Consider the following 16,939-nt stretch of genomic DNA (forward strand, 5'->3'; position numbering starts at 1 on the left):
ATAGGTGTACTAACCACAGGGACTCGTACTATTCCATGTGGTTCCTCATATATTTGGTACTAATCATAGGTAAGCCAGAACCATGGTGTCCCTCATATAGTGGTACTAATCACAGGTACTGTAAAAGCTGACAGTGCACTCTAATTGGGGGGGCTGACCGCACGGTGCTCTTGCGTGCTACTAATCACAAACCTATTTGGTACCTAATATAGTGGTACTACGTGCAAGTAAAAGCGATCCATGGTGTTCCCCGCACGGTGCTATTAATTACAAGTAGTCTCATGGTTCTAATTCCATCGTCCCTTGTAGTCGCCTCTTACGACAGGCAGGGGATACCGTGGGTGTAGTCTTCGTCTGTCTCTCCCATCCACAGGGGGTGTGTGTTTGGTCTGGGAGAGGTATTTTATTTTCTTCAAGTCCGCCGGCAAGCCAATTAGGACCCCCCTATCCGCCAGCCGGGACGCGCCACATGGTAGCATCACCTCTCCCCCCGCTACGCCAGCGTAGTAGGTTCGTGGCTTCGTTCCACCAAGGAACGAGTTTTCGGCGATGAGTCCCTGATAAGGATGGAATGGACTCCACAGCAGCAGCAAGAATAACTTGTATTATGTAAGTTATATCACCATCTACTCTTCACCTGGTCACGTCAAAGACAGCTAGTAATGTGAACTTTGGCGAATCAGCATGTTTGAGAATCTATTATAACCTTCCAATAGTGTCCAGGTCAGTTATAAAGCCATTGAAGGTTATGGTAAAGAAGAGGTCAATGAAAATTACACGGAAGTACATGTCCAGTTGTTATACGTCCAACTGTGTCTGTCGGCTGAGGTAACTTGCTCATTTGAATAGCAAATTTAGATGGAAATAGGATGAAGACTTAAATTTATAAGCTTAAAACCCCATGGTCATCAGATAATGATATTCAGAAAAACATCATCTAGTGAATAAGCATAAACTAGTAAACAAAAGATCACATGTCAGTGGGAGAATAAAGCAAGTCTTATATGTGACATTCAGCTCCAGCAATGGCATGTGCGGCGGAGGCCATGGTTTGAACGATTCAAGTTGAGTGATCAAGAAGGCGTTGATGAAACAATAGATTGTACATGTCAAGAAGATATAAGTGGATGGTTAAGTGTGTTCCTTTGTATGATTTCTTAATTAAGAGAGTGACGTTGTCATAGAAGAAATTCCTCAAATGTCAAAAGCAGATGGAAAGGAAATAATAAACCAGCAATCTTGTCAAAAATTATAAAATGCGAACCAATATTATTATTGTAATATTAAATAGGATTTTCTTTTGTATGAACAATGATATTGTAGACATTTGAGATTGAAGGTTGAGAGAAAGAACTGCTAGGTACTTTTAAGAAGGGAACTAGTTGGACTTGAGAAGTTATTGTGAGAGGAATACGGAAGGAGATTGTATTAATAATATAATAAGATCTAGCGTTTAATATAAGAACAAGGCAAGTGTTTTGGATTAACATTGAGATAGTGTGTGTTACATATATCGTTGTACTAATTCCGACTGTGCAAGTTTCAGGTCGGAATGCCCACGAAGGTGAAAGATTATTACTGTAATACCATAACCATATCAACCATGCGGGCTTGAACAGGATTAATAATAATAATAATAATAATAATGTTATTTGCTTTACGTCCCACTAACTACTTTTATGGTTTTCGGAAATACCAAGGTGCCAGAATTTAGTCCCGCAGGAGTTCTTTTACATGCCAGTAAATCTACCGACACGAGGAAGACGTATTTAAGCACCTTCAAATACCACCGGACTGAGCCAGTTGAACAGGATTAGTGTCCTGACAGGCCTGGAACTATGGTGAAATGGAATAACATTAAAAATTCAACCTGATGAGAGGATGGAGATAAGCTACAAGAACCCGTCACGTTAAGTATCCCAAGATGTTGTCTTTCCTCTATTCTGTCATGTAGAATGCATAGCAGTAGCGTAGATCTTTCTTTTATTTGTCATGAGGTGACATAATTAAGATACAACTTGAGTAACAAAATATGATCGTCGCAAATATTCAATGATATCCGTAATTGCAATTAAGTTTTCAATAAGGAGATATTGGAATTATTTGTCCCGTGCAATATTCAACTCGTAAAAGCACACATTCGTTGTAATTATTCCAGGATGTCTTTAAGATCGTTCGTGAATGTAGGAAATATTTTCCTCATAATTGAAATGACATACTAGTTACTGTGTAGATAATTCTTATGAAGTGATGTGATTTAAGTGTCGAATTAAGGTCTTCTTATATAATAATTTTCGTGTACGCGTGTGATTTGTGTAAGATGCAAATATTTCGTCAGGTCAATACTAGGATGATTATAATACATATCTGATGATGAGACGGTTCGTCGGATAGAAATACTTGTGTTTATTTTTGGGATGGATAAGAATAGGCATGGTGCGCATGTAAGGTGTTGTGAAATATAAATGACAGGGTCATAGATAGAATTTTCGTATGATAAATGAGCTTGTTGTGATATATGATTTGTTGGTAATAAGCATTATGGGAGTGTAGTGCGGTCTTCGAGAGTTTCAATGAATTTAAAGTTGAGAATGATTAATTAAGATGTTCATAGTGTGAAGTTGAAGTGGCACCAGAAATAGACAAGTGATAAGATTTGATGTTCATATAGGTGTTGATTCCCATAGGGAATCGAAAATATTTGTCCCGAATGAGTAAATTTATAATACCAATATAAATGGTCCGTTATTGGACATTATAAATTTTCCAGCTAACTCATTCCTGGTTGCCAGCGTTTCACCCTCGTGTGCTAGGTTGGGCTCGTCAGTTGGTACCTAGCACACCTACCAAGACGCATGGCTAGTGCATACCGTGGAGGCCACTGCGTAGGTTACATGAAGCCACTGGCAGCGCCAATGCACTATGAGAGACCTTGTCTCACTGCCAAAAATTGATGCCTGCTTGGCCATCAGATCATATAGATGTTGATTCCCATAGGGAATCTGAAGTATTTGTCCGAATTAGTAAATTTATAATACTGTGACCGTATACTAATCTCGGCTGAGTGAATATGAGTCAGTGTGTTACTGGGCTAGCTTTGTCGGCGCAGCGCACGTGGCCTTGGCCAGATAACCTGTTTCTGACTTGAAGGGCTAGCTGGCTGACTGGAAAAATAAAAATAAAAATAAAAGCGGGCGAGAGATGAAAATAGCCAGAATGTGTTCGTCTGCAATCACACCGATTTATAATAAAGGAAATATTTATAATATTTTTGGTGGCGTGATATGCATAATGAAGAAGGTACACATGAATGATATTTGACTGGACAGTGTTAATGATGTCACACGTGAATTATAAAAATTAATAACTGAATTTTACTTGATTTCAATGGTATTTCGGCTAGAGATGAAGGGGAAATTATTTAATCAAACCCAATAAGAATTCAGTACTTGAGTTGACTTCACTTCCTACGAGCGCTACGCGACGATATTTAAGGCAAGTTATAAGAGTACAAGCTCTCACATATTCATGGTTTACCTACTGCAGTCACTTCGTTAACTGGATTTCAACGCCGAACGTCAGTGGGGATACTATCATCAGGGATAGTGGACTCATTCCAGTGTTCGACGCTTTCTTCGAATTGTACAAACCTACGACCAGAATTAGTGCAACAAACAAATGTCTAAATAGCAGATAAATCTTAAATGTACGTTTTCTTTTCATCATAAATTGCAAGTGTGCTCAGGATTTCTCTTAATTCATTTGGTACAAGTTTCAGCAGTCTTCCGAGAGTGTAACGTGGAAGAGGACCTCTACATTATCATCGCCAGAAGATGGAAGTTCGTGCCAGAGACTCCACACATTCCATCATGAGATTCTAAGCCCATTGACCAGCGTCGGCAGCGGTGAAATGCAAGGGCTTCAGCCTTAGAATGTGTGATTGAGGACCCCAGAACTTCGATACGAAGACAACAAAATAAGTTAAGTCGACGTCTTATTTATATCTGTTCTATGTAGCTCTTTATTTCTACTCTTAATCTTTCTTTAGATTTGGTCTATAATATCTAGTTGATTTATTTTTCATGGTATTTCACTGGTTATTTCTTATATGTGAGATAGGACTTGTAGCTTAATTTTGCATACTTGCTTGATCCATGACCACGTGTTGTTGAGTTCGAAGATGATGGATCAGTTGAAGTTATCCATGTGTTATCAGAACCATCCTTTCTTGTAGTACGAATTTCATTATGATAGTGAGTTAATCTGTGTCAGATGAATTTATCAAGGTGATATTTTCCCAATATTTTAAACATTTTCATGATAAATAGGACTTTTACTCGTACCTCGTATTTACGATAGCATGTCATCAGGATATTAATTCCGAATCGAGTGTATGGATTTAGAGTACATGTGTTGTGTATATGATAACTAATGGATTAGTTAATCATTGAGACAAATTTAATGAGGATAAGACTTGTTTTGGGACGATAACAGGTTCTTATAATTTTCCTGACTACACATTGCGTGATGAGTGGTTACGACGAGTTATGGTCGTCGTTATTATGTTGTACTGTATGTGTAATTTATGTGGAATTGGTACGTGCAATATGAGTCTTCGGGAGATTGAATTTTCACGTGTTAATGTAGTGATATTTTTATACATGATGTTGATCATGGTATAATGGAAATACTGAATCTTTGAGATTATACGAGGTGTAGTTAATGTAGTAATGTCTTCTGATGATAAGGATATGTCCATGTTGATCGATGTACTCCATAGTTCAGGATAATATCCTAATAGTGCTCATGAAAGTCGGTAATTCTAAGTTGAAGGTACGTGTAAATCTTACTTGAGGACCTTAGGTCTGGAAAATAGATCTTCAATTAAATATCCTAATAATGTTACAGTTCGGAACCAGGCGAGCTCACTTTTCGATGTCACATTTCGTACTCGCGTGGAGACTTTATCTTTTAATATTTTGGAACGAGATAAATGGGAGAGTGGTAATAGTGATTTTAACACCCAAAGGTGACATGTAGATATTGTAGATATTTCTTTCTTTGGCATTTTTTAGTAGCTAGTCGTAGATTTAGAGATTTTCTAATGTTAAGACATTTATTTTTTGTGCATTTGTGTTGTGGTGATGTGTGACACTTTGATGGTGTTAATTGTGTGGACAGGATTTCCACGTTGAGGAAATACATATTTTTTCTATTTATTGATTTTTCCGAAGAGTCATGATGCTAATTTTGTTCGTATAATGACCAAGCGATAATAAGTTGTGTTATTAGTTCTCACGAGGAGATAAGTGGGAAGACATGAACAGACATACTCTACGTCTCGAATTAACTTTCAGAAAACGAAGGCAAATTCAAATTTTCATTTAGATGTTAATAAAATTTTGATGAACAGAATTTCACTCATATTTTGTCAAGGTAGTAAACTTAGTAATTTTGGATATTTTCTATTACACACTTTATTAAAATTTAATGCATTTTTCCAGATTGTTCGAGGAATTCTACGCAAGAACTCATTTTTCTAATCCATTAAATTTTAAATTACTAATTGAATGTTTTTCAAACAGAAAAAAAGTAATGTTATCTTCAACAATCTGTTAGAATAGTAGGGAAAACTAAGTAACGTGTACCATCCCATTTGTTAGTATTTTTCTTGTCACATCAAGGTCAGTAGTAAATTAACGTAACGCAGCGATCATTTTCATTATCATAGAAGTCAGTATGGCAAATATTTTATTTTATTTGAATAAAAGTGTGATATGTTCTCTATACTTGAAACATTCTTATTTTCCAAACCTTATGTCAATCCTGCCACTTGCATTTATTAAGTCAGCGGTCCTGTTGAACTGAACACCCCTGGGGTGTCTCTTGTTCGCCGGCAGACCTAGTACGGGGACAATCTAATATAAATGGTCCGTTATTGGACATTCTAAATTTTCCAGCTAACTCATTCCTGGTTGCCAGCGTTTTGCCCATGTGTACTAGGTTGGGCTCGTCAGTTGGTACCTAGCACACCTGCCAAGACGCATGGCTAGTGCATACCGTGGAAGCCAATAACGGACCATTTATATTGGTATTATAAATTTACCCATTCGGGACAAATATTTCAGATTCCCTATGGGAATCAACATCTATATGATCTGATGGCCAAGCAGGCATCAATTTTTGGTAGTGAGACAAGGTCTCTCATAGTGCACTGGCACTGCCGGTGGCTTCAAGTAGCCTACACAGTGGCCTCCACGGTGTGCACTAGCCATGCGTCTTGGTAGGTGTGCTAGGTACCAACTGACGAGCCCAACCTAGCACACGAGGGCGAAACGCTGGCAACCAGGAACGAATTAGCTGGAAAATTTATAATGTCCAATAACGGACCATTTATATTGGTATTATAAGATTTGATGTTAGTGTTTTTTGCATAATGTTCCGAATATTGTAAGTATTGAAACGCGTGTATGGTCGTCAAAAAATTAATCTATAGCATGGTGAAGATGCAAATGTTACATATTTCAACAGATAATCATTGATAGAGGATCTTTGACAGCAAATTACATTAATATGAAGGCAATGAGATGTCTCACACTTGAGTGATGTTATTGTCACCTGCAGCAGTGCATGACTAGTAATTATTTAAGTAGTTGCTATATAGTATGGATTTTCATAGACAGTAGAAAATCTTCATAATTTTCAGGAGAACAATCTCTGTGGACTACAAGAAAGCCTTCGACAAGGTAAAATGGTCAAAGCTCTGGGCTATACTCATTGAGATGGGGATGCCGAGACATTTAGTGTACCTGATTCAACAATTGTATTCCTCGAACACTGCGACAGTAGAGTTAATGGGGACTTCCCAGACATCTTTTCTACCAGTGCTGGAGTGCGACAAGGTTGCATTCTTTCACCCCTCCTATTTAATGTATACAGTGAGTACATTATGAGGGAGATTCTCGAAGACTGGAGTGATGGCATCACAGTTGATGGCAGGAAAGTTAACAATCTCAGATATGCGGATGACACTGTGATAATTGCAACAGATGATCATGAACTAGAAGCCATCATGCGGAGGTTAGACGAGCGAAGCAGAAAATATGGTCTTGAAATCAACAATAAAAAGACCAATGTGATGATTGTAGACCGTTTAAATAACAACAGACCTGCCATAACAAGAATTGCGGATTATAAGGTTGTCAGTCGCTTTGAGTATCTAGGATCTATTGTCACAAATACTGGAGACTGTGAACCTGAGATCCGCAAGCGCATTGCGAGTGCGACAAATTCAACAGCAAAACTTACTCGCATCTGGAAGGACACCTCCATCACTTCCAAGACAAAGCTCACCCTCATTCATACTCTGATCTTCCCTATTGCGACCTATGCAGCAGAAACTTGGATGATGAAGACAGCGGATCGCCGCAGGATTGATGCTCTAGAAATGTGGTGCTATAGGAGATTACCGCGAATACCATGGAAAGCACATCGTACTAATGAATCGATCCTGCAACAACTTGGCATCAGAACAAGACTGTCGATCCTTATCAATCAAAAACAACTCATATTTTGGTCATATTGCCAGACAACAGGAGGCAATGGAAATACTTAACATAGAGGGAAAAATCGAAGGCCGAAGACCTAGAGGACGTGCAATGTTACGATGGATGGACCAGATCAAGTATTTGACCAGGATGAGCTTACAGCAAGCAAGTCACCATGCCCAAAGCAGAGACTCCTGGAGGAAGATCACCAAAATGATTGTCGCGTGATGCCACTACACCCTTACGAAGGGTTGCACTAAAAGAAGAAGAATCTCGGTGAAGCCGGATGGTGCTGGATCGTTTTTTAAGTCGTTTCATTTATTAATGATCAGCTAAATGTTGTGTATTTTAGGTGCGGCGGATATTAGTCCAGGAGATGCTGCTCCTGCTCTGATTGAATTTACTTATTAGAATTAGTTGCAATGTTTCTGAATAGTATGTAATTACGTTATTAACAAGTGACAGCATTGAATATAGGTTAGTAGGGATACTCAAGTTATTAGATAGTTAATTCATGCAATGAGTCATACATTGATGCACTATAGAAAGATAAAATCTTGGACTAATGAGTGACAATACGAGTGAAAATACTAAATATTTCTCATTTTAATTCTATGATTGGCGGACAATGAAAAATAATAAAATAATTTAATGTGTTGTGATAAATAAGCCTTCAGCAAGTTCCATGTCGGATTTGTTACAAGTCAAGGTTGAATTTAAATTAATTTACTACCAACATGTGATTAATGATATTATGATTCAAGCCAACAAAGCATGCAATGTTGATTTCATTCTTATTTTCCAATCATGTAAATATTACTGTTATTTTATTTCCAATTGAGTAATTAAATTGGAATATCCTTCCAAGAAACTAGGACTCTCAATATTTTCATTTCGTTGAAATAAGAATTATAATAGCCTTACATGGTTAAGTGGAATGAATTCTTGCTATAGTAATAACAGCCTAATGTTAAGTAGAAAATGAGATATAACCGGTTCTCGTCGAATGTTAATGCCCATGAGTGGAGACTCGTGTAACTCCGTTGACACCAACCGAGGCGTACTTACACCATCTTCGACCCTTGACTGAATCGATCCAAGGACGGTCAGATTATCAAGGAGTAGCCTCGATGGATTTCTGTTTCAACAAAGTAAGAACAATGGGAAAATGGTCGCTGTCACAGAGATCATCTTGTGTAATCCACCGAAACAGGGGAACCAGCGTTTGGCTGCATAGACTGACGTCTATGCGAGAGTATGTGCCGTAACGAACACTGAAATGAGATTGTTCACCTATATTCAAAATACATATATTCAACTCCCTTACTAATGTTTCCAATTCCCTTCCCCTGGGGCAAGGCGTTTCAGAGCCCCATATAGGGTAATGGGCATTAAAATTGCCCAATAGGAGGAATGGAGGTGGAAGCTGATCTATAACATCAGTTACATAATTTATATTAAGAGCTGGCCTGGTGGAAAATAAACATTACACACTGTTGCTATGACAGGCAGCAGAACGCGAATCACTACAGCTTCCAGCGGGGTGGTCCCCACTTCGAATTTTACTCTTTGCAGCTTTGCTCGCAGGAGCAACAGCTGCCTTGGGCACAGTGATTGCAACAGGTTTAGAAGATAAATACAAACCTGGAAGACTCTGCGCTATCTTCGTGTAGTCTAGCGTCTTGGCGGGTGCATTCATAGAATTGAACTTATGGCGCACTTCCTGGTAGGAAAGACAATCCAGGGTCTTGATCTGCTGGATCTTCTTCTCACCGAGATATACCGGACAGTTCCGATCTCAGAGTGAATGAAGACCAGGGCAGTCAGTGCACCTGTAAGGAGCTGTGCACTCTTCTGCGCCGTGAGCTCCTCTGACACATGTACCACACACAGACTGATTCGAGCAACGAGATATCATATGCCTGAACCTTCGGCATTGATATCAGCGCATGGGAGGCAGCATGTACAGCCTCACATCGCAGCGACAGGTTGTTACCTCGACTTTTTCTGGTAACACTGACAATTTGAAGGAGACAATGAACGCACCCGTGGCAAGTCATCACCGCTGATTTTGTGCATAATGCGCCGGACGTATGTCACGCCATGGGGCTTCATGTCTTCCATCAACTCATCGTCAGTGTTCAATATGAGATCACAGTGGAAGATAACTCCACAAACCAGATTCAAGGTGTTGTGCTTCTCCACTTTGACGAGAATATCACCAAAGAGATCACACTTGAGCAGCGGATCAGCTTGCATGGCAGTGCGCGTCATTAGCAACAAACTGCCGTTGCGCTTTTCTTACGATCTTCCAGTTTGCCGTAGACACCTATGTGCCTATTAAACAAAATATACTTAACCAGCTTCAAGTCACTCCAATCAGTTCTGGTAGCAACCAGAAACCTAGGGAAGCTGGATCCCATTCCAACATGCTGCAATTGTTCCCAGGGGGTTGAAACCCTCAAGGAATCAAAAGTTAAAGACTTTGGTGGGGGACCACCTTGGGCAGGCTGAAGAAGTTTTGAAGCCAGGCTCAAAATCATCCTCCCCAAATGCCACCCTTTCCGATCAGCGGCCTCCATAGCCGAACCAAGCAACCAAGGCAATACCCACCTGGTCGTAGCAGGTACTGCCCAGGGTCCAATATTGGACGATGCCTAATATGGAATGATTGAGACAATGAGCACTAGGACTTTCTTGCTCCAATCACCTGCAATACCATATACCCCATAGGGTGTACAGAGTAATAAATAAAGCGGAAAAAATTAAAAACAATAATATGCCCTTCTGGCATTTGGCTGTGTGGGGACCTGCTTTGTCAGGCGGATACTACTGCACAGGTAAATGGCGCTCCCACCCACAGGCTTCCTGGGGGGTCATGAGCGGGCTTTCGGGCGTAGTCGCACACGTAAGAGGCCCATCTCCAAACAGGACGCCCATCAAGAAATTTGAATCAGTGTACAACTAACCCTTAAAAAAATTTAAAAAATAAAGAGGGGACCGATGGCCACATGAACCTTTTAGTCACCTTCTACGACAGTCAGGGATTACCTGTGAATGTATTCAGCCCCTCCCATCCACAGCGGATCCAACACGATACCAAGCCGCAATCTATGTCCACGCCAAGGTCGCCCCTTTTAGTCGCCTCTTACGACAGGCAGGGGATACCGGGGGTGTATTCTATATCTGCGACCACATCTGCAGGGTGTGTTACCCTTTTAGTTGCCTCTTACGACAGGCAGGGGATACCGTGGGCGTATTCTTCATCTACGACCCCCAACCACAGGGGGTAGAGTAGATGATATGGAAGAACTACAAATAACTGGACAATTTGCAAAACAAAGCAGACAATTTAAAGAAACTGAAAAACATAAAATTAAGATTTAAACCAAAAAAACAACATACAATGAAAAGCTACTGGGATATTCGGAAAGAAAACCGGTACTAAAGATGACCAGAAAATGACTGACTCAAGTGGCCCAATGAGGCTGTAAAATAATAATAATAATAATAATAATAATAATAATAATAATAATAATATTGGTTCTATGTCCTATTAACTACTTTCTTTTATGGTTTCTGGAGATGCCAAAGTGCCAGAATTTAGTCCTGCAGGAGTTCTTTTACGTGTCAGTAAATCTACCAATATGAGGCTGATTTTATTTATTTATTTATTTATTTATTTATTTATTTATTTATTTGAGCACCTTCAGCCATAAATAAAACTCCAATTGAACCAGTGGTATAATGGTCTGCTACAAAAGTCAGCAATTGGCCAGAACCCCAGCGAAATAAAGGTGGTGTTGATTCTGGAGTAATAATGTGATGGTATTATCCTAATGTATACCATACCCTAAGGACAGACCATGAATGTGCCACCAGTGTTGCAAAAGAAGTGGAGACTCTTTCCATCATTTTGTAGCCAGTGCCAGTTATATGCTCAATGGGGCAACTCCTCAGATTTAATCCTGTGAGATTCTGATGTGATTCCAAAGATAAAGGAAACATTTTCAGCCATCGGCCAACACATGCAAGATTATAACCATAATTTCACCAATATTGAACAAGACATGGACATCCTCGTATTAGCAAACAAGGGCCCTTTACTCAACATAATGGAAAATTACTACATACACCTAGACCAATACTTTAATGCCAGTCACAATCTCAATGAAATCTCAGAGAAACCCAACATACTCTTCGATCTATTTATCACTTTCCTCAGAAACAATAACGCAGCCAACCTAAACTCAATCCTAAATTTAATCAAAGGTACTCTTCCAAGACAATTACACTTTCTCCCGCACCCTTCAGCCCCACCTTAAGCCCTCTTCCTAAGCCATATATAATTTTATATATGTCATTTCAATACAAGAACTTACTGATTTCCATGACTATAATTTTTACAACACCCCATTTATACTTTATTCTTTGTTAAAAACCTCTTAGTATGTATATTCCTTGTATTATTAACTATTACCATAATAACATCTCATTTCACTTGTTATTCTTTAAAATAACATTTTCTTAGGATTTCGCCAAAAGTGATCTTTGCTCCAATACGGCTGATGATGACCTCTAGATGGGTCGAAACTAGTACCATGTAATTTATAATTTTGTGAATATATTTTAGTATTGAAAAGGTGGAAACGTTTAAGTTGTTATTATTATTACTTATATATTAAAGTAATAAAGGAGAAAAAAACCCCGACCGAATACACAGATTAATGATGAACTTGGTTAAGAACATACACTGAATACCCAGATTAATGACCGACCTGATTAAGAACAGTAAAACACATGGAAACCTGAATCAGAATAACAAATATAGAGCAGGAGAGAGGCAGAACTATATGTTCTCAAATGAAATGACTTATGGCTTTTAGCGCCGGGAGTGTCCGAAGACATGTTCGGCTCGCCAGGTGCAGGTCTTTCGATTTGACGCTTGTAGGCGACCTGCGCATCGTGATGAGGATGAAATGATGATGATGACACATACACCCAGCCTCCATGCCAGAGAAATTAACCAATGATGGTTAAAATTCCCAACCCTGCCGGGAATCAAATCCGGGACCCTTGTGACCAAGGGCCAGCACACTAACCATTTAGCCACATGTTCTCAAATAAGATGCATCTTGTCAACAGGATACCATGATAAAACTAGATGACATTGAATTCATTTGTGCCGGAAGGCCCATTAAGAAAACATTAAGGTGTAAAATTTAGAAACCTTTTTACCTTCCATATTGGCCCTACTTCCAGCAGGATCTTCGAAGTTACAGCCTCGGAGATTTGCTCCCTCAGCATTTGCACACAGCATTTTGACTCCGAGTAGCTGAGCACCCTCAAGCTGTGCATGAGATAGGTCAGCTCTTTCTAAGCTACACCAGCTGAGGTTGGTACCGACCATGCGGCACCCATGCAAGCAAGCAAACTGAAAGAAACAGGCACATGTGTATAGTAATATAGCATGAATTATTATCAGTAGGTGCAAGAAAAGATGAAATTTTCTGATAAATTAACAAAGTAAGCTTTATTTATTTATTTAATCTCCAAAGTGCTGTGAACCCTATTTTACCATAAGGTATGTTAGGGTTGTAGTTTATACAAAATATACAATTTCTCTGATAAAATTTAATACATAAACAGTAAAATAGACATGAACTGAAATGGAAAAAATAAAAGTATGATATGTACAGTCCTTAATACTGAGAGTACCAATATTTAAAATACAAGATCATAATACATACAGTGCATACGTTAAACAGCTAATAAGCAGACAATATCGAATTATGTGTGTTTAAAAACATAATGAATTCTGAAAATTGAAAAGAGCAGCATTTTTTATAAAATATGAAATTTAGTGGTTTTTCAAAATAGCAACTGCAAATTAACAAAAGCATCTTAAGTTCAAAACATGCTCTCTCAAAAACAGGACAGTTGAACAGAATGTGTTCTACAGTTTGAATGTCTTCAGTGCAGAAGCACTGTGAGCCATTTTGTGTTGGAATTTTGAATCGCTCGAAGTAAGCACTTGAATTAAATAAAAGTTGCACACTATATATTTATATCCCAGCCTACTATACACATTTGGAAAAAACAAGTCTTTGGTTACTAAGCCATTTTTGCTTGCTAATCACAGTCCATTCAAACGAGAGAGCATTTCATCCTTTGTGGTTCTTTTGACAAAAGAAGTTGGGCATTTAATATAACTGACAATTTTGAATTACAAGCTTCTTTGGCGAGTTGGTCAGCTTTTTCGTCCCCTTTTATGGCAGAATGACCTCGCACCCAACCAAAACATATATATGGTTATTGTACTTTAATATATTCTCTCTCACATGTATTGCCAAATTGTGTAAATAATATTTATCTTTTATGGAGTTCAGCGCCGCTTATGAGACACTGAGTATAATCGCACACGTATTCTTCTTTATGCATCACTCGATTTTCAATATTGCAAGCAGCTAGGCTTGAAACAAAGAACAGTATTCCTTTAGTTTTGTTTTCTCAGAATGAACTTAGTCTTCACCCTCATATACTACAAAGGCGCAGCCTACTAGTGTTTCGCTGCTGGAAATGCGAGAACCATCTGTGTATATAGAATGGCTGTGATCTCTGGTACATGGTGGTAAAATACAGAGCTTATATAATCTGCTGGATGTCCAGCAGCAGTATAATGTACAGACAGTTCAAGTTCCACTCCTTCCAAATCCTGGGGATGTATTCTGTTCTTCTTAAAGTTGACAGAAGTTGACATGCTGAGTCCTGTGAGATGTAGAGGTTCTATACCAGAAGTAATAATGACAGTGTCAGTCGATATTATACAGTAAGCGAGCGTGATGCGTAATACAAAACCTTGAATATGTGACAATTTCTGATGCGCCCATTTTTTATGCAGATCATGTTTGGAAGCAGTGACACAAAAAAGCACCATTGGTTCAACAGCTCCACGATATATAATCTTCAAAATTTCCGAGCTTAGTCACCAGATGGATCGTGATACTATTGTCAAGCTCCTATACAATTTTGTACCTTTGGTTTCCAAATGTTGGAAGTGCGATCTAAATAGAAGTTTGCTGTCTACAATTATTCCTAGATATGTCATGCTGTTTACAATATCTAATTCTTGGCCATCTAGTTTAACCACCGGTGTCTCAAATTTCCTTTTCTTGGTGACTAGTATAGCAACATTCTTAGATGGGATGAATTTCAATTTGTTGTTCTGTCCTCATATTAGGATGTCAAGTGCTTCATTTGCTGCACTTGTTAATTTATTTGTTGTTCTACCCCTAACTTGTAGCAATGCATCATCTGCGTAAGTAATTAGCATACAATTATCGGGAAGCTTCTGTTGAAGAATGCCATCATAGAGTATGTTCAAATACAGTAGAGATAATACGCGACACTGAGCGAGATATCGAGGGACAGCTACTGGAGCTTACTCTAGCGGATAAACCTGAAAAGTACTGATTCTCTCATAAGAGCACGTGTATTTTTGTGAAGTTTTTGGTGTTATTTATGTGTTTTCAGTGAGTTGACATAAATAAATAGTAGTGTGTGTCATTCCTCGATATCTCCTCTCAACATGAAGGGAAAGGTATGTGCTGTGTTTGGCTGCAGTAATTACGAAGAAGAGAAAAATGTGCGGTCGTTCTTCAGGTTCCCTCGTGATAAGAACATGTAAGTAATATTGTGTTTGCATATATATTCTTCCAGTGACAGAGATTTTTATAGTACTTCATGATCTGACCTGCTCGACCCATATTTTAACTGGCATAAAATGTAATACGCACATTTTATTCTATAGTGCAGCAGTTAACCTTCAATACCGATGTGTTGTTGTAGGTGTGATCTGTGGGTTTTGTAATGTCACAGAAGCGATTTGGATAAGGTGTACAGGAAAGAAGGGACGTTACGCTTATATAAGAATTATAAGATCTGTTCAGATCATTTCCAGGCCAGCGACTTTAGAAATCCTCGACAATACAGCCAAGTGATATTAAAAAAAACCCTTTATGAACAAATTCCCACCTTGCTACAAAAAATGAATTTTCAAGGCAACAACTTGTCTAAAATCTTTAATACCACATTAACTAACTCACCCAGCACATCGACAGTTACCCCCCTCCCCCTCCCCCCATTCCCACCAATTCCCCCCCACACGCAATGACAGCAAGCCCATACCTCCTCCCACCCAAGCACTTCCCCCTCCACTACGACCTCATCGATACAATACGAGAAATAAAAGCCACTTTACCAACAAAAACACTACAACACCCAACACAAGCGAATAACATTCAACCGCACTAATAAAAAGACGTCAATACTATTCACGTAATTTTCGAGTCCATACATCCCCCCACTCCCTCTTTTTACAAACCAACACTTTATCAACCAGCACTTCCAACACATAACAAGCTCACCCCTCCACTCTACCTTCCTCCATTCCGACAGCTCACCTCTGCGCATGAACTCCGCCCATGCTCCTCCCTCCCAAAGCTCCCCACCCCCTCCCGCTGCCACTGTCAACCACATGTGCGTATTACCGACTGAGTCAACCAACATCCATCAACAAATTGCCTCTCAATGACACATCAGGTATGTAACATAACATTTACTCTTCATTACTTACCATGATCTTTTCTTACACACTAACTAATACTATTAACATCTCGATTACAGATAACTTCCACTTCATACAACACAACTTCCAACAACACGCTAGAATTCCAGCACACATTGGCATGAACATGGCGTGCCACTACGGCTCCTCTTCGCAGACAAAATGAAGAGATGCCTCGTCCCAGCTACATCGCTCTGACTCTATAGTTACCTTATACATTCTATTCTCTCCACTGCAGTTCATAGCATAAGCAACTCCATTCTTTTTCACTAGACCAGCAACAAAAAACAGTAACTTCATCCTGAGGTCCTTCATACTTTCATTCACGAAATAATATCAATTTAAGTCTCACTGGAATCTCACACCGATGTTTTCACACATCATTCCAAGCTACAAGAAATCAACTAAGAAAAAGCGAAGGATTCAACCCGCAACATATTCCCAGTAATATAATTACCTACAAATAACTGCCATCATTGTTGCCATTCAAATGCACTGTTTACTCAATGACACCCATTGAGTCTCCATCCACGCTGACCAGTTCACTGTACCGAACCCGGTGCTTCAACCAGACAACTTTCTGTTTGATGCCTACAGAACCTCATTTGGCTATGGAATATTTTCCCTGCCCCCTGTGATTATAAACTAAGATTAAACCACTCTGCATATTTCTGATAAGTCAATGCTACAATCATCTTCCAACGATTAAAACAACGGGACGCACTTGGTACTAGACTACTTTTTTTTTTTAATATCCATGCTCACC

General features: G+C 39.1%; 1 protein-coding gene across 2 annotated transcripts in view; it reads right to left on the reverse strand.

Annotated features, from left to right (window-relative positions):
* Positions 1-16,939, reverse strand: part of LOC136877386 (BTB/POZ domain-containing protein KCTD9) — a 105,554-nt gene that overhangs the window by 18,757 nt on the left and 69,858 nt on the right. For both annotated transcript variants that reach the window (XM_067151382.2, XM_067151384.2), the window contains one exon: positions 12,786-12,981. In XM_067151382.2, coding sequence (XP_067007483.1) covers positions 12,786-12,981 — 196 coding nt within the window. The remainder of the gene's footprint in view (positions 1-12,785; positions 12,982-16,939) is intronic.

The sequence above is a fragment of the Anabrus simplex genome, chromosome 7 (assembly GCF_040414725.1).
Source record: "Anabrus simplex isolate iqAnaSimp1 chromosome 7, ASM4041472v1, whole genome shotgun sequence".
In the NCBI taxonomy this organism is placed as follows: Eukaryota; Metazoa; Arthropoda; class Insecta; order Orthoptera; family Tettigoniidae; genus Anabrus; species Anabrus simplex.